This window comes from Anas acuta, chromosome 12, assembly GCF_963932015.1.
Source record: "Anas acuta chromosome 12, bAnaAcu1.1, whole genome shotgun sequence".
NCBI classification, from domain to species: domain Eukaryota; kingdom Metazoa; phylum Chordata; class Aves; order Anseriformes; family Anatidae; genus Anas; species Anas acuta.
This window is the reverse complement of record NC_088990.1, coordinates 13,541,015-13,563,703: the sequence shown is the minus strand read 5'-3', so window position 1 is coordinate 13,563,703 and position 22,689 is coordinate 13,541,015. Positions and strand designations below refer to the sequence as shown.

At 39.5% G+C, this 22,689-nt stretch overlaps 1 protein-coding gene across 5 annotated transcripts in view; it reads right to left on the bottom strand.

Annotated features, from left to right (window-relative positions):
• SCAPER (S-phase cyclin A associated protein in the ER) overlaps positions 1-22,689 on the bottom strand; it is a 160,228-nt gene that overhangs the window by 136,713 nt on the left and 826 nt on the right. The window contains exons 2-6 of one of the 5 annotated variants that reach the window (XM_068695860.1): positions 21,203-21,315; positions 18,299-18,374; positions 15,896-16,013; positions 7,279-7,349; positions 2,888-3,082 (exon numbers count right to left, since the gene is read on the bottom strand). In XM_068695860.1, the coding sequence (XP_068551961.1) occupies positions 2,888-3,082; positions 7,279-7,349; positions 15,896-16,013; positions 18,299-18,361 (447 nt within the window). In that variant the 5' untranslated portion in view covers positions 18,362-18,374; positions 21,203-21,315. Of the gene's footprint in view, positions 1-2,887; positions 3,083-7,278; positions 7,350-15,895; positions 16,014-18,298; positions 18,375-20,001; positions 20,090-20,176; positions 20,196-21,202; positions 21,316-22,689 lie in introns of those variants that run through there. The other 4 variants (XM_068695862.1, XM_068695863.1, XM_068695858.1 and 1 more) reach the window with 4 other exon arrangements.

Below are 22,689 nucleotides of genomic sequence, written 5' to 3'. Positions count from 1 at the left end.
CAATCAATCGCAGAAGTTCTGTTACATTAACCAAAATTCCACTGGCAATGGAACCTGCCTTATTCCATCCCCAGATAATTTGGGGCTTATTTCCTTTTAGGAGACAGAAAGAGATGCAAAGGGTACTTGGCATTACTAGTATTTTTGTGCCTAAGTTCACCATCCAAAACCACAAAATACTAGGTAATAGAATTTCATGTAAAGATTAGACATAGAAACCTAGTTAACGTATAAATATCCAGTGCATTCACATTTTGAAATGCCCAAGGTCATAGACAGATGTATTAGACTATAGCTCATCACTGTCAGATCTATTAGACTACAGCATCACTGGACAAATTGATTCATGCAGAGAAATACTTAAACTTGAGGATCCTTTATTTCTTTTGCAAATAATTGAACAATTTTTGTTACATCTTTATAAGCAAAGCAACAAAGCCGTATCTATGCATACAGTTTGGGAGTTCTCACCGTTAAATCAATAGCAAATTACCACCTACAACAGTGCCCAAAGTTGAGAGAAAATACACACCACCACTGCTGATCTTACACACACTTCCACTGTTTGTATCCTTACCACAAACCTTTCATCTGCATTTTCAACCACAAGCAGCCACTAGAGCCCTTTCCGATTTGGGAGCATCAAACATTATCTCCAGTGACAACATAATCAATACAACTATACCAACTGTAAGACTACAAGGGAGCAAAAAGTACAAAATCAAAAACGAACACCTTTATACCAGGTTAATGGAAAGGTTTTAAATGCCTGAATTTGTCACATTTCATTTTTACAAAGATCTTTTAATATGACCTTCATACAACTGCAATGTTTAAATAGAACAGCACGTGCCAAGACAAAGTTGAGGAGGTATCACTTAGTAGTTGAAATGTGATTTTTTTTTATATCATAGATTTATCTCAACAGAAAGGATTCCTTATTTAATATTGTTTCTCACGTGTTCAGCAGTAAAAATAAAAATAGTACTTCATGAAGAGTTAGCAAAATATTCTGTCAAGTAAGTTTGATAAGTAAATAGAAAAATGTAGAAATATGGAGTTCTCATTTATCAAAATCCTCAGCTCTTCACTTACAGCAGAAATACATTAAACCATTTTCAACTGAGCTGAATTGTCTGTTGGTATTTTTTTGGTAACATTTTAACCGACAGATATTTTTACACACTATAAAAAGTTCTCCCCCCCAAAAAAAGAACACAGAAGTAAAGCTATTCTGTTCTTATTTTGTAGCATGAGCTTTAATAAACGTCTGTAAGCAGAATTTCCATCTTAAAATATTCAGGAGGCCAGTACTGCAATACTGAAAATGGAAAAAGCCTAAGAATGACCTGAACTCCTCCTGTCCAAAGGCAGGGGTGAGTACTGATTTACATTTAACAGCAATCTTTAAGAGAACATGTCACAAACAAAAGACCACGTCACAAATGAATATTCCAGCTGCTCACTTAGGGCACGTTCTTTGTGCTAAAAAAGAAAACATCTTTTAAAAGTAAAAGCAACACAAATGTTATACAAGTTTTACAACATCTAACACTGGAAACCCTTGTTTACTCATTTTTGTTTTTTTCCACCCATGTTTAGCAAACAAGTAATCTGATGCCCCTGGATACACACATCATCATCCAGTGCCTACGAAAATGAAGACTTTCCACTTAGGCTATGTAGTATCTCCATCCGAGAACAGATCAAGTAGCATGATTAAAATGCTGAATGATATCTAACCCCTAAAATATGTGATAATGATACAAACACACTTCTGTTCTTTCAGTCACAGAAGTTTAAAATGGTAATCTAATTACAATGCAAGGCTGACTGATTTTCTTAAACCAAAAAAATTCTTCAGCGAAGTTTCCTGAGCAGGAAGACAGCTCAGTAACAACATGTTAAATTGTGTTAGAGTAACCAACGGTTTGGAAGCCTCTAGCTACTGTTCAGTTTTCAAACCTGCTTTCAATGAAACCTACTTGCACGCTAATCTCAAAGTCAATTTGGCTGTGCCTGATTACAGTAGAGAACTAGATACGTATGATAAGAAAATGGTTTACTTAAATTGATATAATTTTTTACAGTGATTAGATAATCGTTTCCAGAATGTGTTGAGTTTTCAGCTATGTTTAATATGAAAACCAAAAAAATCTTAGCTTTCACAATTCTTTGAAAGCGTATGCTTCTGGCTTCTATTAATGCTTGAAACGAACTCCATTTCTAAAAAGTAAATTATATTTACTAAATGACAATGGTCTTTCTGTGGATCTACTAGAAAATCATCATAGTCTGTGCATATTTTATGTCTTATTACAAATACAGGCTATCCAAAATTAGGAAAAACACCTTACATTCCAACCAGACATTGTCTATGCTTGACCACTCATCTCTCTCTTATCACCCCAGAGTGAATTAGAAGAGTGATAACTAATTCACTGAAACAAGGGAGTAATGTATAATTAAGGAACTTAACATCAAGCCAAAGAAGGGGAAAAAGGCTAAATCTCAACAGTGCCACCTACAGTAGGGAACACGACGGGGAAAAAAGGAAAAAAAAAAATCAGCATTCAGCTAGAAAAATTAATAAAGTGAGAACTTGATAAGACAGATATTGATTTAATTAAAAAACTGAGATCTAACAACATGATTACGTGTCATTAAGTTTCATACACCTTAAAATAAGTCACTGCCTAAAATGAAAGCATCTTCTTAAATCTAAAGAAATATACCATCAGTTTTACTATTTACAAGCCTCCATTATATAAACGCATGAAATAACATACTTCTGATGCTCTAATTCCTTACTGGATTTTTTGTAAAGAGTAAAAAACAGCAGTAAGTGTCATTTGATAATAGGCAGAAAGAACAGCTGAAAGCTTACCTTGCATTCTACTACACTCTGATCCGATTCACATGTAACATAGATTTCATCAACTGCCCGTCTAAGATTGTCAAAAAGAAATGCCCAGTATCGAGCTCGCAGATCAACTTTTCGAGGCTGTCTTGTTTTTGTTGGGCTTTTGTCAAAGTTTTTATCTCCAGCTGCTGCAGTTAATTTACAGTCTATGGTAGTGTTCTAAAGAAACAAGATACAAAGGAAAAGGAGAACAAACAGAAGTACAGTAAGGGGTTGGGCTTCTGTGCAATGCATTTTTTCAAACATATTTAAACATTTGTAAAGATGACATTTTTCCACTGAAGACTACAGCATCCCACTGATTTAAGTTTTTACAATAAACTTTTTCATCTTAAACAAATGCAACCGGTATGTAAAACCACTTGGTTTCTTTACCATTTTAACTCGACATTCACTTTGCACAATGCATGATATTCTCTTTTGCAAATGATAAAGTTACATTTTCTGACTACATACATACCCCGTAGTACTTACTATGACAAATACGTACATCCAAAGATGAAACTAAAATTTTACTAATAATCAAACCAGCAATGTTTCATCGTAGTTAAATTACCACCAGGGCACCACATACAACTTAACTGTTTTTAAGCACTTGTTCTAATCTGTGAGCAGTAACATCAGAGAAATGCTTGTGTGGCTAGCCCTTTGCTTGATATGTTATGGCTACACTTCAGAGAAGATGCCAGCATCTTCTCTGACGCTTGAATCATCAAGAATGAGTTACAAAGGGAATCTTTCCTACTCGAGAAGACTACTTGCACAAAGATTTCCACTCACCATACTGCTAACACTACAAGCTCAATTCAACCTTTGCAAATGCTGTGCCACTGAATCAAGTTGTTTCTACTTATGCCAAGTCTGAAATTGTCCTTATGCTGCTTTAAGTTGTAATTTAACAGCTTTTCCTGCAACAAATCTGTTGTTTGATTTTCAGTGTTAATATGCAGACTAATTGGTTTAGTACTACTTTGCTGCACAGATGCAGAGGACTGCCAACATGCTACGTGCTGTGAGAGCGGAGGGAGAGCATCCAACTGTCTGCAGGAAAGCTGGCATAGAGAGGGATCACAAATACCTGCTTGGAATTACCACTATGCCACTTCAGTGTTATGTATCCACTCACCTTGTGTCTTCAGCTTAGTCACATGAAGACAGCTACTCCTTGATGGATACGTGCTGTCACCCAACTACAAATTATATTTCAAAGGATTCTGAAGCATGCCCATTTGGCTGAGAACACCAAAGCAGACCTTGGCCCCATGACACTGAGCTTATTTTTGAAATTCTCTCCCATAACAACAAAAAAGGAAAGTTACCATGCCAGAGAAGAACCTCCAGGAAACACAACATAAATCCCAATTGCGTACCATTTCTGATAGAGGTATTGTATTAACTACATAGCTACAGTAGTCTGCTTTTTGCCTTTGTATGTGAAGGAAAAGATGCAAATAAAATTAGAACATCAGGGCAAATTTAACCCCTATTTATCATCTATAAAAGTAAACTCCAACATAAGTCCAAGTTTCCCACATACCCAAAGCAGTGCTGTGGAGGTAGTCAGAAGACACAACGTAGTCACAGAAAGTTAAATAATTACAAAGAAAAAAATGAGAAAAGATTCCTGCCTTCTCCAGACTCAGTAAAATAGGCAGGGGAATATATTTACAGACCGTTTCCTTCTCTAGTAGTTGTTCTAGTTTACTTTCCCAGATGGGAAGTACTTCGGTACTCCTGTTGCAGAACAAGTCTGAAGCAGTTCTAGTTTATGGCTGTGGTCGACCTCTGTAGTGGTTTTACCGTATGGGCTGCTGCAGGGAAAGTTAACATCCCAGCCAGATGCAGTACAACCTGAAGTCCCACCACAGCAACCAGGATACTTATTTTGCAAGATCTGACATCTCGCTGTGTTTCTGCTAAAATACCAAAGGACAATGAGAACAGTAAGAACAGCTGAATCACAGAACATTCCACCGAACATCTGAGTCACTCCAAGTTCAGCCACGTATCAGAGAGTCAACTCTCCAACAAGAGCTCAGAACGAGGCACGTATTCACTCATTGGTAGATTATGCTTTTTCAGAAGCCGTGCCTCCAAAGCCCCTGCAGGAGTAACTCTTCCCTAATTTGAAACAGGAGAACATATGCCAGCAGAACACCTTTGACAAGATACAAACCACCAAACTATAAAATGTCTTGTAAACACAATCGCGGAAGCAGGAAACCACTGAGTTGGTGGTTAGGCAGTAGAAAGATTAATTAAAATTCCCGATGCATGTCAGTTCTAGCATTATGCATCTGAATTTGTCACAGCCTGGCATCTGCCACTCAACGAAACAGAAGGGGACTTTGAGACAGGAACCCAAATCATGTCCATTGTTTGCCACATCAGGCTCCAGATACTCCATGAAGATCAAACTCCAAAAGCTATTTTCAAACTTAACTAAGTTTGACTGGCACCTACTTTACTGAAATGCAAGCCATTGCTAACTCAAATTTAAGAGTTACAGCTGACAATAACAAAGACTACTTTTACCATAAAGACACAACTAATATTTTATACAGACTGCATTAAACATTCTGTACAAATGTTTAATGCAGGCACCAAACACTACCAGGATTTCTGAATTAATCTACACATTGTTCAGCAGAATCTTTACCTGCAAGCATCCTTCTGAATGGACAGCTTATACAGACATGATCTAGCAGACCTACCCTGATGCTTGTCCTCACTAAGGCAACAAAACCCACTCAAAAATGGCACCGATTCTGACAGGCTAGTTCATACTATCCCACTTGCACTAATAGTTCAAAAGCTTCAATTGCAGAAAACGTATGCTGCCTTTTAAGTTAAAAAACATGGGGATAGTCTTCCTCACATCTCAAGTAACTCAATATGGATGAAGAAAGTGATTAAAACTAATTATTTTTTTTTCCCAAAAATAATTTCACTATGTTGCCTTGAAGTTCTGTGAAGTATGAAGTGTGTATTTATTCTCGAGATGCCAAAATTTATTGAAAGTAGACGTGCCAGCACCCTGGTGAGAGGAAGATGAGGTTTACAGGATCATATGAGAGAGTTTTTGTACATTTATGTGCTTGAGCCTAGTGTCCCATGTCTATGTAGAGGAAAATGAAATCTGAAGGCTCAACAAAAGCAAAAATAGAAGAAGAAAGCCACCATTTTAAAGCAGTATTTAGTGCCGAAAATACAGTAGAAAAAGAAGTGCTAGATGCCAAATTAAAGTGCCAAGATACACAAGCACGCAGCAGTCCATTTCAAACCTTAATTGGGCCCACTAGGAATGCATTATGTTCCTGCAATATAGCTTTAATACAGCAGTCCCACACAGAGCCACTGACTAACAATAAAGTATTCTTTGGAAAACACAGTATTGACGTAATCCGAAATGACTCAAACAGATGGAACTCCTGCTGCATAGCACATTACTCTTATCCAAAAGGTTCTGTGAGGGTAAATCAACTTGGAGCCCCAACCACCTCGTTAAAATACCACCTTCACAGAATAAGTAAACTAGGATACTAGTAAGATACTAGTAAGAAAGGAGGGACAAGTTGCTAAACTCATCTGCGAAGTTAACATGCCTATATTTTAGGGATGCAAACATCCCTACAGAAGCAGAACATCTTTTTTCAAAAAAAGAGACCAGCTTCTATGTGCTATATTGTCAAAATCTGAAAGGCTGGCTCAAAGTATTTGACAGCTGAAGACATACTAGCAGCTAAATCCATTAATCAAAGAAAAGTAATGGTTGAAATATTAAACACGAATAAATACCGAGGTATTACTTTATTAATATAATAAAACTCACACAGGAAAAACATGAAGAAGCGCCCTTTCTTCTTGATACTTGTCATTTAGACTCGTTTCTCAGTTGGGACTCTGAAACTTTACTCACCTGGACTGATTTTTTTCTTCCCAAAATAGTATGCACTAAAACTTTAAACAAAAACTTCTCAGCTGTTAACACATGAGAAAATAAAGCATTTCCTTAATTTCGGAAATTTGGCAGAATGGTAGCCTTTGTATAAGCACCACACTTACAGGAAGAATTAATTGATTGTTGAACCGCACTGGACTTAAAATAACTTTAATGTCAAAAAGCCACACATCCAGAGGCTAAGAAATGCCAAAAATAAAGACTGAGGAAGGCAGTGAAAATTCTGGCATTTTAAAACTTTGGAATGCTTGACTTTGCAACTCATATCCTTTGACAATACAATATGTGCACTTTTGAATATGTATTATTCAGCAAATAATGTATCAATGGTATCAAAAATCATTTTTATGTTGTAAATTTTATGTCATAATCACAATAAAAAATGAGCAGATACCTGTTTTGCAGTCTTGTGTGTTCCTTGAGTCACCCTCTTTGTTTTTCCGCCAGCTTGCCATTTTGATTTTCCTATGGGAGAAGCATTTTTCATCAAAAATAACGCTTTTCATTAGATACAGCATTCTAAAATGCACATATCACATCTTGTGATATACTGACATCGGCACAATTAATAAGTTTAAAAGTTCATAAAATTTTACATTCCAAATATATATTCAACAGTTCAGAATGAGGATGATGCTAGAAGACACACAGAAAATGAAAAAAATTGAAGAACTACAGACCTTACTCAACAAGGATAGCCTACTTGCAAATGCTCAGTGCCACTGAAAATCATATCACTATATCCGAGATGTCAGATATGATACCAGTTTTCTATATACATTTTTAAAAGTCTGCTCTTGAATGATTGTTTAATAATAATGAGATGTTATTACAGAATTAAAACAAGAGATATCTCTCTCAGAAAAGAAAAATAAAATCATTCACTTTTTCTGGAACTGTTCTAACAACCCTACCAGTAGATTAAGATATTTTCTGCCTAGAAAGATGGTGAAAAAACAAAACTCAGTTCTGGATTTAGTTCACTTACAGTTAGGTAGGCAAAAAAAGAGGGAAAAATAAATAAAAATATTTCCAAAGCATGAGACAGTCCACTCAAGATCTCTCAGATTTATTCTCAAAAGCACTTGTCTGTTGCTTATATGAAACGCACTTAACAACTATGCTTCCAAGATCAGTTTAAAAGCCCACAGTTAGGATGATTTCTCAATGTTGTCTGGGGCAATTTCTTAACTTATTAAGAGTTATCTTTGCAAGGCTCTAAATTTCTGTTCTCCTGAACCAACGTGACACACTTATATTTAATCTTTGATATCTGCTCAAGAGTAATTTCCAAATTTGTTTGTTTTATTTTGTTTTTTATTCCTCCAACATGAAAATCAGAGCATTTAATTAACAAAAATATAGTGTTTTGTCTTACTTGCTCATGACAAGAGTACTCTCTAGCACAGATCTAAATAAAAGTTTCAAGATAATTTAGCTTGATGAAGCCAGGCAAATGAATGAACTAATTGAATATAGTCCCTTCACAGATCACAGAGATCATTCCTGAATTTCAGAATTGTTCAGTTTTTAGCAGTACTTAGGCCAGATTCCCTAACATAGTCCAGCTGTTTTACATTGCGCTGGTTATGTAAAGCAGCTGTAAACCTGTTTTAATCAAGCAATTGTCCAGCTGGTTTGCATCACTGGCTGTTCTAGGGAACAAGGTCTTTAATTTTAAGGCAAATTAAAAATTATTTGCTTGATAATGAATTTTTGAATTGCTACATTAGTGAAAACAACAGGTACAAATTAATATATTGAGATCAATTTAGCATCATTCAGGAAAAAAAAAAAGATTCAGCTACCAAATGTATTAAAACTTCTTATCTACTAAAAAGCTTAAACCGTGGACCAATTCTATGTCATGGTTATGCGAACTGAAGAATTTCAAGCACGTAAGTCTCTACTCTGAAATAATTTACATTCTGAAAAATGTAAGAGCTGCAATGCTTACATTTGAGTGCAAAGGCACACAGAACTTGCAGTGAAAAGACTTACAAACAAATACGGGTGTGTTAGAATTAAGATGACAGATGGATAAAAAAGAGAGTTACTGTCCCTAGATTCTACCAAAAAAAATAAAATATATATAAATCCATCATCTACAAACTGGGAAATGTCTGAACAAGTCACCTGTAAAGTTAAAAGCAAGTTTTCAGGCACCTTCTGTGTAAGGCATACATGTAGGGACAAGAAAACTCACATAAACACTGTGTGTTGTGGACTTGAAAGCAAATAATATGTGGCAAGGACTAATTTTTCTTCAACAATTAACAAAATAAACAAATAAACAATTTCTTCAAGGTACGGGCCAAGAAGTTCTGTCTCTCATCAGCAATTAGAGTTCCAAGCTTTTCCCTCTTTCTGCTAACAAATGCCTCTGGTTATTAGAAGATTACTCCTTTCTGCTTTTGTCCCTCTATATTCACAAGCAGTGACGACACAGAAGCAATGTTCAATGGTTATGGATATACTGTGTGTAACTGTACAGTACCAGCACTGCTAACCAAGGCACAGGGACGCAGCGACATGTGAAGGGCATTACCTAATAGGCTTTTACTGAATTTTAAGGAAAGAACAATAGCGACAAAAGATGATCATCTCATTAGCTATTAAGTTGCCAATATGAAATATATAAAGCAGCACAGTTTTGGAGCATTCAGGGAGCCAGTCGTATTTTATACTTGAAGTCCATTTCCTCTGTCTGGTAATTAAATATCAGACACACTGGGTTTATGATTTGTGAAGACTTCCTGTCACAAAATGCTGAACTGTTAATATCTCCCAAAAAAGGCTACCGATAAACTATTTTCAAAAGCCTTCTGTTACACTAACAACCACCCCTCACATCTCTCTTCTTTTTTGATGAGAGAAGTGTGAAAATCAGCTTTATATTTCTTAAGAGCTGCAGCCATTTCTGTTCTGAGACAGACATCTCTGTTGTTTCACTACCTTTGTTTATTATCTGATCTTCAACAGAAATTATAAAAATTTTCATTTTCTTTCTTTTCACCTCTCTGGAAAAATCTGAGGACACAACCGGGTGATGAACCATTCTTTTCTTTCCCTCCAGTTCTTACACATGGCACAAGCAATGTACTTTGTCACCTCTCTTCCTCCATCTAAGGAGCAAGGTCTATACTGCAGGACTAGTCCTACATTTCACCAAACTGTACTCCACAATCTCTCTTACTAGCTCCAGCTGATGCATTTTTCCATCCTAAGAAACATTTTTGCAAAGATGAGGGATGGATAAGACCTGGTTGTCTGAAGCAACTGGATGATACTGATTACATTCAACCTCTTAACTGAAGAAACATACTGAAATGCATAATATTGCTATAAATCAGTTCTTAAAAGTTTATATAGTAGTAAATACAATTTTTCTAACCGTACAATGCAAAAGAACTGGAGAAACTTCTTTCAAGGATGGATATAGTTAAAACTCTCCATGTTTTTCCATCCCAGCCTGAGTTACAGCAATGAATTTTGCATGGAATTTTTTTTAAACAGATTACTGTCACAGTCTCACCCAGAACATAATTGTCTCAGTATTCATGTAGCAGCACTAGACTGTATCCCATTCATTTCAACAAAGTTCAAGGTCTGAAACTAAGGCGTCTTCAAGAATACCTTTCCCTTCACATTATATTCTGCCAGTTACAGTCAGATCCAACGTTGCTAATGCTTACACACAAGGCTTTCAGTCATGACTCGTAGACCTCCTACCTTGGCCAAAGAGAGCCAAGTTTCATTTCTTTCATCACACACTGCAAAACCTACTTATTGCACCAGGCTCTTGCTAAAGGAGTGGATTATTCTGCAGGCTCTCTAAAGTGTGCCAGGTATCTTTCAACCAATAAAATGTGTTTCCTTACGCTGAAACACTTAATCTACAAGCGATTCCTACATGTTGAGAGCCAAAATGATTTTAAACAATTAAGGGAACAGTTACAAATACAAGATTTTCCAGTTTTTGACACGTCCCTTAAGTTATAAAGGTACCCTACATTTTGTTAACGTTTAGATGTCAAGCTTCTGAGACATTTTAACTGTCACTAATACCATGGTCTAGATTTTGTAAATAAAATCTGTGTGTGGTGCATAGCAGCACACAGCACCTCAAGTTTCATGCTGGGCATATCAAATAATTTAAAAGGAAAAACTTCTGAAGTCCTCTACCAGAATGATCACAGCTTTCCGAAGAGATACAATAAGATACAATAGGTGCCTGTAATGGGCGATTTGTGGCCATGGATTTGGAAGGCCAATTTTAATTTTCGAGACAGAATATCATACTACTTGATTTTTTTCACAATTCTACTAGCACACAAAGTCAACTGCATTGTCAGTCCATCCAAAAACACAATCTGCTGCAGATTGATGAATTCTGTGAAGGAATACCTGAAACACAACAGATGAAACGTGTTATTGTTCAATACCTCATCTAAACTCTTGTCACCATGTTTTGAGGTGGATTTTCTCATGTCATCGATCTGTATTCATAACTAGAATTTCAGATCTGATACAAGGGTGCATGCTGCTCCAACACACGTTACTGAAGTGCTACCTACTGTTCCAGAAACTTCCCTCCTTCTTATGGTATTATTTCTTATTGACAGGAATTATGTATTTCCCTTAAGGAATTAGAAGGTTTGGATTGCAATTCCTGTCATCATTGCCCTCTTATCCATGTAAAATGCTGAAGTCTTTCAGTGAAAAAGTTAAACGGCAAGAACACAAGCAAATAAAGAAATCAAAAAAGCAAGGATACACAAACAGAACAAATGAATCCAGCATTTTAAATTGAATAAGCGTGTGTAACACTAACATTAGCAAATGGCCATATCTTCACTGTTTCTGCAGAAAAAAAAGTCATCCCATAATTAGTAACAATCTGGAATATAAAATGTTAAATCTCACACTATTTCTGCCAGTGCAGTATCTCTGACCACTACCAGCAGGAAAAAAACAAAACAAAAAAAACAAAACAACAACAACAACAACAACAAAAAAGACAAAATTCTGCTTTGCATTTAAGTTGCAGGATCGGCTGAGGCTACCTGAACCTTTGGCCTGATTTACACAGCCCCTGAATGAGTACGAACTGTCCTAATTCATAATATTGATGTATTGTTCCTCTGGGACAAAATACATATTGAAAGATCAGCATAAAATGAATCAGAGCTCACTGACACCGACATATGTGCCAAGACAAGGGTCAAGAGATAAAGGATCTGGCTCTGCCAGACTCTCATTAGCCACAAGTTCCTTTCCACAGGGCATTTTTCCATCAAGCAATTATCACCACATTCCTTGTGCAAAAAGCTCAATATATGATTTACTGAAGAAATTTTAAAAACAAGAAAGCATCACTGGCAAAAAGTTTAAAAATTACAGTGGTGCTAGTAGGCTCAGAAGAAGGAAATGATTATAGCTACTTGAGTTTTAATGCCACATACAACTATTTAAGGGCAATATCTAAAAAAAATAAATCACTTCTACTTTCCTCATGCTGTGGAAGAAAATGTTATACTCAGAGCAAACATTCTTCTATAATTCTCATTCACCAATTTTTCAGGAAGAAGTCTTCCTTGAAACTATCTACAAGAATAGCACAAGCAAGGTAAAAAATGTAACAGACTAAACAAAAATTGAACCAACTCACAAATAGCTCAAAACATACTCTGTGTTCCTTTCACCTCTACTCATTCACACTGCTACCTTCCCCAAAAGTAAAACGTACTATAAATCAGAATCTGTAAATACTTTAGGGCCCAATTCTATTCTGCTTAAATGAATCACAGAATCACCCTAGGTTGGAAGAGCCCTCCAAGATCACCTAGTCCAACCTCTGACCTAACACTAACAAGTCCCCCTCCACTAAGCCATATTGCTAAGCTCTACATCTAAACGTCTTTTAAAGACCTCCAGGGATGGTGACTCCACCACTTCCCTGGGCAGCCCATTCCAATGCCTAACAGCCCTTTCAGTAAAGAAGTTCTTCCTAATATCCTACCTAAACCTCCACTGGTGCAACTTCAGTCCATTCCTCTCCCACCCCCCAAAAAAGAAGCACTGACACAACCCCTGAGAATCGGCAAGAGCTGTTTATTGCTGGGACATCTTGCAGGCAAACCTGTGGGATGTCTGTGGTGTTTGGTAGCTCCAAGCTAATGCTTGTGATGGAGCCTGAGCAACGAGTAGGGGGCTCGCTGGGCACTCCTGCGATGCTGCTGGTGCTCTTGGATGGCAGAGCACAAAGACGTGCCGCAGTAGCCCCAGGTCTCTTCTGGCTGAGGTGGACCCACTTCCATCCCTTCTTCCACATCTGGTGGATCCAGCTCCATGGGCTCTGTGGTGTTGGGCAGAAGGCTAAGCCAGTCCTTGCCCGGGACTGCCCAGACAGGATGCCTGCCGTCCGGAATGTTCTCAGGCCACGGGGCCAAACCAGGGGGTCGCCCAGTCCCACGCCTCGGACCCATGCCACCGTCGAGTTGATTTTCATGCATGGGTCTGATGGTGCTGTCTGGTTTACAGCCAGTGCTGGGTCCCGCACCAGGCTCCAGACCATGGGCACGCCTCTGCTCCCCGCGGCTGTCTGTCTCATGCTCCCACCTTCACCCCACATCACTGTTGCTCCTGTGGTAAGGCCCAGGCCCCCTGTCGCTGAGTGTCTGAGGGCCGGCCTGTTGCCCGCATCATTGTGGTGCCACTGGTACCTCCTGTACCTGTCTGTAGGCTGGATGCCAGAGGTCCCTCGGGCACTGGTGTCTCTTGTGCCATCGGTGCTATCCCTGTGCCCATGACACCTCTCCTTCTGCTCAGGTGCGTTCCTTCTTGGTGCTTCACTGGACAGCATGGCTGTCCTCGCACACCAAGAGACCTGCTGCTTGCCTGGCTCTCCTGGTCTCCTTCCTGCCACACGAGCTGGCAGTCAGAGGGCTGAGATGCTCAGCGAGTGGTGGGCCAGCTGCAGGGGGCCTGTTCTATAGGGCCTGCAGCAAAGACCGGGCAGTGGTGGCCACTGGGATCTCAGTGAGCCTCTGCGATGGAGCGGCCCACGCGTGGCCAAACGCGGCTGTGTTGGGAGGGGCCTGGAAGATGCCCTCACGTGGACAAGGAGGAGGTTGGGGGGGCTGAGGGCCCCTTTTCTGGGGCTGGCTCCCCTGGGCCATTTGGCTTGCCAGAGAGAAAGGCTGCCCCTCAGCCGTGGGGACTGCCCTGCACCTCCCATCCTGTGCCCTGGTTCCAATAATACCAACATACTTGAGAACGTGTAGGCAGTTTTAAGACGAGTAAATAAATAAATTCATCTTCTGGAGACTGCTACACATGATCCAAATCTGTGTTCTACTGTGTGTGTTTTGCTTTGGCAGATTATGGTTAAATCTTAAACTATTTCTCTTATTGTGTCACATCTTTCTATCTTACCTAAAAAGAAACCATGGCAGCTTCATTGGTTCTGCTTGATCAAGAAACCCATCATACACTACTTGACAACTGGATGTTGTTTCATTTTTTCTTCCTACATAAAGCTAGGAAAGATGCACAGTGCATGTTTCTCTGCTGACCAGCTAGTGCTTACTAGAAGTTTCACTCTACAACAGCCCTGAGGCCATCTGCTTTGGAAAGGCAATCCAAGGCACTTGGTAACTTGGACCATGCTGAAGTTTACTTCAGGATCAGAACCCGAAACCAAAGCTTGTAAATGCGGATACTTGTGATTAGGTTTATAACGTTTAGTTGATAAATACATGCTTACTATCATCCTACTTGTCACTGTTAACAGAGGTACAGCTCTGCATTCTCAGCTGAACATAATTTCCTTGATGAAACCCATACAGATGCCCACACACAGACAGCTGAACAGGTTTTCATGCACTTCATTCTCTCATGTGACTTCAGACCTTTCAGCTTTAAAAGGAAGGGAAAAAAAATCACAAGTACACCTCCGAGCATAAAGCAAGCCACAAAGACATTTTAAACTTCGCTTTGGTTTGCTGCAGACAGAAGGTTAATTACTTTGTAACACAGGCATAACTGATCCTAGAAATATTTTTTCCACTGGCCAAGTCACAGAATAGCTGAGGTTGGAATGAACCTCTGGAGAGCACCTAATCCAACCTCCCTGCTCAAAGCAGGGTCAGCTACAGAAGGCTTCCCAGGACTACATCCAGTACGGTTTAGAGCATCTTCAAAGATGAAAGTTGCCCACAGATTCATCGGGGAACTTATTCTGGTGTTCAACCACCCTCACAGAAAAACAAAAACAAGCCCCACCACTTTTAGACACTCCTGTCCAAGTCTCAAAAGCAGCAGCACCCCCACAGGGACAGGTGAGCTACAAAAGAAATTGAGATGAGGGCCTCAAAAACAGCTTTCTGACATCTGGAACAGCTTGAGCAGTATGAAAATCCAAAGTCAATTCCTGTCTGCTTAAGCCATCAGGCCATGAGAGAATACTACAACAGTAACAAAATTGTTCTGAGGACTCACATTACAGAAAGCTGTCCCCAAATATTCCCTTTCTTAAAGGCTCTTCACAGATGTTAAACAGAGACTGAAGTGATAGTAAAAGAAACGACTGACATTATTTGATTTAGAGCACAGAGAGCAATTTGTTGGATTGCTCTAAGCCATTCCTACCAATCTGAAACCCCAAGTTACCCAAGACTGGCTTTTAATAACCTTTTCCAAGCCCAGTATTTTAAGATAACATTATTATATTACATAGGTATCTTGATAGTATCAGCAAGACAGGACAGTCTTAGATGTCTGTTACAGAAAAATAGAGTTTATCTGTTACTGAACAGGTTTTATAGTGAACTGTCAACCGCAGGGTATACATTTAAAAAAAATAAATTAAAACTATGCTATGGACATGAAACATAACCTTTTGTTTAAAATGCAAAATCCTACATCAGAAACATGTTTCCATGCAAGCAACTCCAGTGAACAAAGGGACAGGAGATAAAAAAGTTGGGGGAAGACAGTTGAATACTTACCATCATCATCTTTGTTTTCCAGTGGAACACTCCATGCGATTAGGTTCCTTGCTGTACGTCCCTCTTCTGCAACTATTTTCCTCACTTTATCATGGCTATTAGAGCGCTGGAAAGAAGCCTGAAAACAAGAAATACAGGAACAGAAAATGTGTGTGTATGTATATGTATACAGGTACAAATTTTTGTTTTGGTATGTTAATTTCATCCAGTATGTTGTTAAACCATTCAAAGGGAGTTTGCAGATAACTTATTTTCACTAATTGTTCAAAATGTACTTGTTTTCACAACCGTTTTTCTATCTGATAAGCAGACTGATTCATCAAAATGACATGAGTTCCTACCCCATTGCTTGGAATGGGTGTCTACGCCACACTTTTTTTTTTTTAAGCTCCTTTTAACTCATCATCAATTCCATAAGAATATCACAGCAGACTTTAAAATGTTTTATTTACCTTGAGTTAAATAGAACTAATTAATCTAGAAAAAAGCTACATAGTACCAAATACATGTGCTAGATGACTGAAAAGAGCCTGAAGACAGACACAGGATTTATCAGAACCATCTAAAATAAAATAAAATAAAATACACTTCTGTTTCAGAGAAGACAAGAACCTAGAAAGTATTTCCCGGCAACTACAGTCAGCTGTTTTTACTAGAAAGCTGCAGCGATTCACAGAAAATGAGAGGCGCTGAGGATGAACTTTGCTTACCTAGGAAACACGTTCTTTGCACTTGAAAAAGATACCATCACAAGATCCTTGAAACCAAACATGTTAAGAAATATTTGTATCAGCTGACAGATACCAACTAGACAAAATCTTGCCTCTTCTAGACTGCATCAAGTTATTCCTCAGAAATTAATCTGAAACAAAGCCAAGCTATATACCATAATGTGAAGTCTATACACAGTGATAGCACAAAGCCACTGAGCAAGGTATCTTTAACCCTGACAAACTTACATAGATCTGAACGTTATTTTACACACTAATGGACTGATTTTATTCTAGTCAGAAGACGCATTCCTCTTTTCACTCTTACCATCATATGATTCAAGCCTGCAAGCACTTTGTTATGCATGTGCACTAGCACATCTTTGAAAGAAAATGCCGTAAAAATGAATATAGCAGATGAGTAGTTATAATTTATCAGGATGGTAGAAAATGCAATAGAAACAAAACGCTACTTTTACTTGAATGCTTATATAGCAACGTTAGGCTAAGTTTCTCTCATTCAGATGCCCTCAATTGCTCCTTTCAAAGCTGCAGTGTGCCACCTAGTGCCCCACTGAGCCACCTTGAGTTATTACTATGTAATAATAGAAAAAACACAGCAGAACTATTAAGTGGACTTTTGAAAAAGGTGATGAATAAAAAAGCAAATTTTATGGTTTGATCCAAAGAAACTCAAGCAAAGCACATGAATAAACCAGATCTACACTACATTGGTTCTAGTCTATTCTTGTTCTATCTAATTGTCTGTTCTTACTAGGAAATTTTAGTAAGTGACCATTTTTTTGAATCATGTTTGTTTGGGGTTTTTATTCCCTTGTTGCTTAACAAGAAACTTTTCATCATCAGAGAGTTAAAGACTCACAAATGTCACTTAACTGTTTTAAAATCAGCTTAACTACTGTATAAATCCCTGATATAAATACCTATGGTACCTTCACAACTGAGTCAAACAATTTTGATTTATCTTAACTGTCTCTGAAATGCACAAATGTCTTAAAACAAAATAAGAACGTTCACCTGCATTTTGCATTAATTTATCCTCAACTAAGAAAAAAATCACTCTCCTTACCTGGAAGTAGAGCTAATATAGCATCCTGCTGCCAAAAATGGAGTAAATATACATATAAATCTTTCCTCATTTACTGGATCTTTTGAATCCTCCACCAGCAGGCAACATTCACTCTGCATGATCTCTACAGCTTTCCTACATAAAACTACTCATTCTTGACATACACAGGGAATTTGAAACCATTTGAATTTTCTCTTCTTTCCCATTATTTTTACAGTTATTTTCCATTCCATTCTCCATCGGTCCTCCCATCTTCCAAGCTTATTACTTCTACCCCTTTAGTCTTCTTTCACACATTTTCCGCATCTCAGGCTTCAAGTTTTCTGAATCTGAGCGCCTAGCATTTTGTTTTCAAGACTGTCTCTAACAGATTCACATCTTTCTTTGAGACACTACGTCCAAAAGCAGATACTAGTACTTCAGTGAGGACTTTTTCAGTACTAAAAACTGTGCATAGATTATTCACATCTTACAGATGGTACTCCCATTTCAACATCTCAAAATGACATTTTTTTATTTTTGCCATATATTATCTTTTCATTACTTATGATATAATAACAACACATATGTATAGCATACCATTACAGTAGCTGAATGACTTACCATCATGTTATAGCCTTCCTCCATGTCAACGGGCTCATTTATTACATTTTTGGATGACCCCATTGAGTTTTCATATCTGTGTCAAAATAAATGCAGTTGATCAATTTTACTTAAACCGTCTATGAAATTAATTTTAGCTTCTTAGCAGCATTTATGTCAAGGACATCTAACGAACATTTCAACGTTTTCAGAGGACAGCTATTATAGAGTATTTGCATAACTCCTTAATAAAAACAGCCCAAGAAGAAAATTAGAAGAGAACAGTCCTATAGAAAAAATATATGCACATGTAGTAAGATAGTAAACAGTACAATGAATTTTATGGGACTCCAAAACAAATCACTGCACAGACTGCTAAAGAATAGTGGAAGGCAACAATGATCTTTCCTGTGACAGAGGACTGAGCAACCTATTTATAGGTTCAAAAAGAAAAGTGAATCAGAGATACTAAAAATTCATAACAGATAATTAGCAGTGAAGCAAAGTAAACCCAAAAACTTCTGTTCTCAAAAAAAAAAAAAAGGTGACAGCTCCTATAGAAGTTAATTATGATCAAGTAAATAATTTTAATCCAGTATTGAACTAGGGAACCACTGCCAAAAATGGAGAAGTACACTGGATTAAATGTTTATAGGTTTATCAAAAAAATCCACAATTGCTGTAACAATGCTAAAATAAAACTAAATCCCTGGCTTCAGGGTGGAAATAAATCCCAGCCAGCTTCTGATTAGTGCAAAAACTCTCCTGCAACAGTCCTTACATATTCTTAACATTCAGATGCTAAACAGAAGTTAAAACCACTTCTGAAGTTCCAAAAATTAGATCAGAGAACAAGATTAACCTTTTGCCAGATCCCAGGGGAGATTTTGTTATTGGTTATTATTGGTACTGCCCTAACCGGGATGTTCCCTTGCTCTCAGATTACAGCTTCCACCCCACATGTTGCTGAGTTTTCTGAAAAGCCAACAGCCAAAACCCATGCCCACAAACAGCCAGCTGTTACGGTTTGCACTTGTTTGCATGCCTTAAGACAACCTCCCGAGCCTAAGAAAACACTGAAATAATCCACACTTGGTTGAAGGAAGCTGAGTTCTTTAAAACAAGGTCCCGCTGTATTTCAGCATTACTTAGGGCATGAGTAGCAAAAGGAGCCTTCAGCCCCGAGCCGTCTCAGCAAGCCGCTTGTGACCACCACGCTTCGCTCGATTATAATCGGGGTGTAATAAAAGCTGGCACAGCGAGGTGCGTACTGAAGGGGAAAAGCCGGGCCCCACACAAACTTCCCGGGAGTGCAGGACACAGGGATCTGTTAGAAGGAAGGTGCGCAGAGAGGGGAGAAGCTGCCAGCCGGCGCGCTGCAGGTTTACTGGCACATCAGGCTGCGCTGCGGGGCTTTCCCTCAGCCTGAGGAAACACCCGGCCCGCCTGGAGCCCCCCCTCAGCCCGGGCAGCCCCCGGGCCTCCCCTCAGGCCGCAGCCCGGGGCAGGGGCCGGGCCCCTCGCCGCGGGGCCTGGGCGCTCCCCTCAGCTCGGCGCCCCCCGGGCCGGGCCGGGCCGGGCCGCCTCAGGCCGGCCGCCCCCTCAGGGGCTCCGCGGTTGCCCGTAGCAACGGGCCCGGGGGGGGGGGGGGGGGGGCTGGCCCGCCGCCATCTTGCCCCGCCGCCGCGCCCCTCCCCGGCCCGGCCGCGCGCTGGGGCACTCACGCTCTCCGCCGCGCCGCGCCGTCCCGCCGCGGTGACGTCATCGCCGCCCGCCGCCTGGCCGCCCGCCCGCCCGCCGCCCTGCGCGGCCCGGGCCCCCCCCCAGACAGACACACGCACACCCCGCTGCTGTCGCCCGCGCATGCGCCGTTCGCGCCGGTGAAGGCATTGCCCGCACCTGGCTGCCCGCACCTGGCTGCCCTCAGCCCGTCAGGGAGCGCCGAGGGGCGGCGGTGCCTCCAGCTCCTCCTGGGGGACCGGAGAAGCAAATTTGTGGGCATTAATAAATAATTATGTACATACCCTGCGCGTACAGGCAGCGCAGCGAGATTGTGCCCTGGGGTTTGGCACTGCTGGGGCACCGGGCTTGAAGACACAGGGGGTGCGGGTCTTCTGAGAGTCGGGGCCCGGGCAAGCGGGCTGGGGAGGAAACGTTGGACAAGGGAAACGCTTAGGGAAAGGGCTTAGCCAAAAGGGAAGGCAAACGGGGAGCGACAGGAGTGCCCAACGTGTAAAAGTATGGTTAGGAATGATCCGTTTCCTAGGGGATAGCAACGATAAGTAAGAGGCTGAAATTCTACCCGGGACGATTCCGGTTTCCATTTGTAAAACAGTAAACCTGTAAAACTGTAAAACCAAGCACTGGTATGGGTTGCACGGGAAATCACACGTGCCTCAGCTGCTGTCACAAATAGCACAACCACCTCTCAGGAATGACGCACGTAACTGGTCCTGTGCTGAGAGCTGAGCCAGATGGCCTCTGGAGGTCCCAGCCCTGACGCTGTCCTTCGATAACAAGCTCGTTTATTGTGCCCGGGCAGCTGTCTGAGTGTCCCCAGCTGCCTCTTTGGGCTCCTGTAGCTGAGCTCAGCACCATGGTACAGGGCTTCAGAAGCCTGTGACAAATCCTGGTACCCTGATTTGATGCCAAATCAGATACTGCATCAGAAGTGTCCTTTCATAACCTATTTCTTCACATATTTATAACTGCGCTAAGTGCAAAGAAGTAGAAAAATAGGTCTGTAAAGTCTGCAGAGTCTAAAATACTTCAGGATAATTTGTGAAGGAGTTATTAATAGTTAGAATGCTCACAATGTTGTATTTGGGTACTACTAAAGCAAATGATGGCCATTTTGAAATCCAAGCACATGGCACTTAAACACAGTTGTCTTTAAATTGTTGCTCAGGTTGTTTTTTCCCTTACCTAAATTCACCTGTTGAAAGCCAGCAACTTTTAAAATGGAAGATGGAGGGATAATCTCTGCATGCAGCTCTTAGATACTCTTCACCATCTTACATACAGCTTATAATGTTTACCTGTGATGAAAACAAAATTAGGATATGTCAAAATTGAAAACTGTCTAAATTCACTACTGTGGATACACTTACTCTGAAAGAGTATAAATGACTTGCATTAAAGAAAATCACAGCTTAGACAAGTTGAGTAGTGCTTTATAAAATTAAAATGTAGAAGTGTAAAAAAAAAATGTAGTGAACATGAGGCAGATAGCTTCACCTGCAGGAAACAGCTGTTAAGGAATGGCACTTTCCATTTCTGGACAACTGCTCTCATGCTGACAGTGTAAGAGGAACAGATTTATATTTGCTGATGTTTTAGAGAAGTGGTATCATGGCTTCAGTCAAGTCATTAGAAGGAGGCACAAATGAGCCAATGTATTGGAAATCTGTGTTGAATGTGATCTTCTAACATTAATTCGTTTGTGATTGAAAAAGTAGCTCCAAACAGATTTGTGAAAGACTGTATGCAATTTGGCTAGAGGAGAGATTTGTCAGAAAAGTCAGAAAGTTCAGCACATAAAAAGCTTTTTGTATGACATGACTTGCATTCTGTTTTTAAAATAGCATCACTAATACTCGCTTTTTATTTGCAAGTTACAATAGCAATGCATTTGCTATGCACTTGGTTAAAAATATCGAGAGAATGTAAGGCCCTCTTTCATTTTCTTACATCCTTACCAGAACAATCTCGAATTTATGATATGACTGGGTAGCTGAGTGCTAGGAAGTGTCTGGACTGCATTTTGACACAGGCAAACTACGGAGTGAAGAATATGATTTTCTATGCTGTCCTTCTTGCTGAGCTTAGCAAGTGGTGGTTGGGTGTTGGTTTTGTTTTTTGTTTGTTTGTTTGTTTGTTTGGCTAGTTGGTTTTGCTTGCTATATTATTCCAGCTATTCTTATTTCCTGCTGCTATCTTCAGTCATCTTGGCATGTGAACATATTGTTAATAAACTAATCAACTTGCTCTGTGGAGGCTATTACAGCTGTTTAGGCACAGATATGTATAATCTGATATGTATAATCTAATCTGTATAATCTTTCAAGCCTTGAGATATGCAGTAAAGAATTTATCTGGAGTGTTAGTAATGCACTGAACAAAGAAGACAAAGTATCTTCAGTACTATTTTTGGAAATCAACCAAATCTTATTTTTGTTTTGATTGCTTATACGATTTGCTTTATCTACACAAACCACAAGCAGCCTGACTTCGCTCACACTTTGTATATATGATTTCCATAAATACTGACAGGAAATTTGACATCTAAACCAATAAAGCATATTAGACTTAAGTCACTATTATTTATTTATTTATTTTAAATGGAGAGACATTTCTTATACGGTCAGGAAATTGCAGTAACACATTTACTGATTTATTACAATATTGTAGTC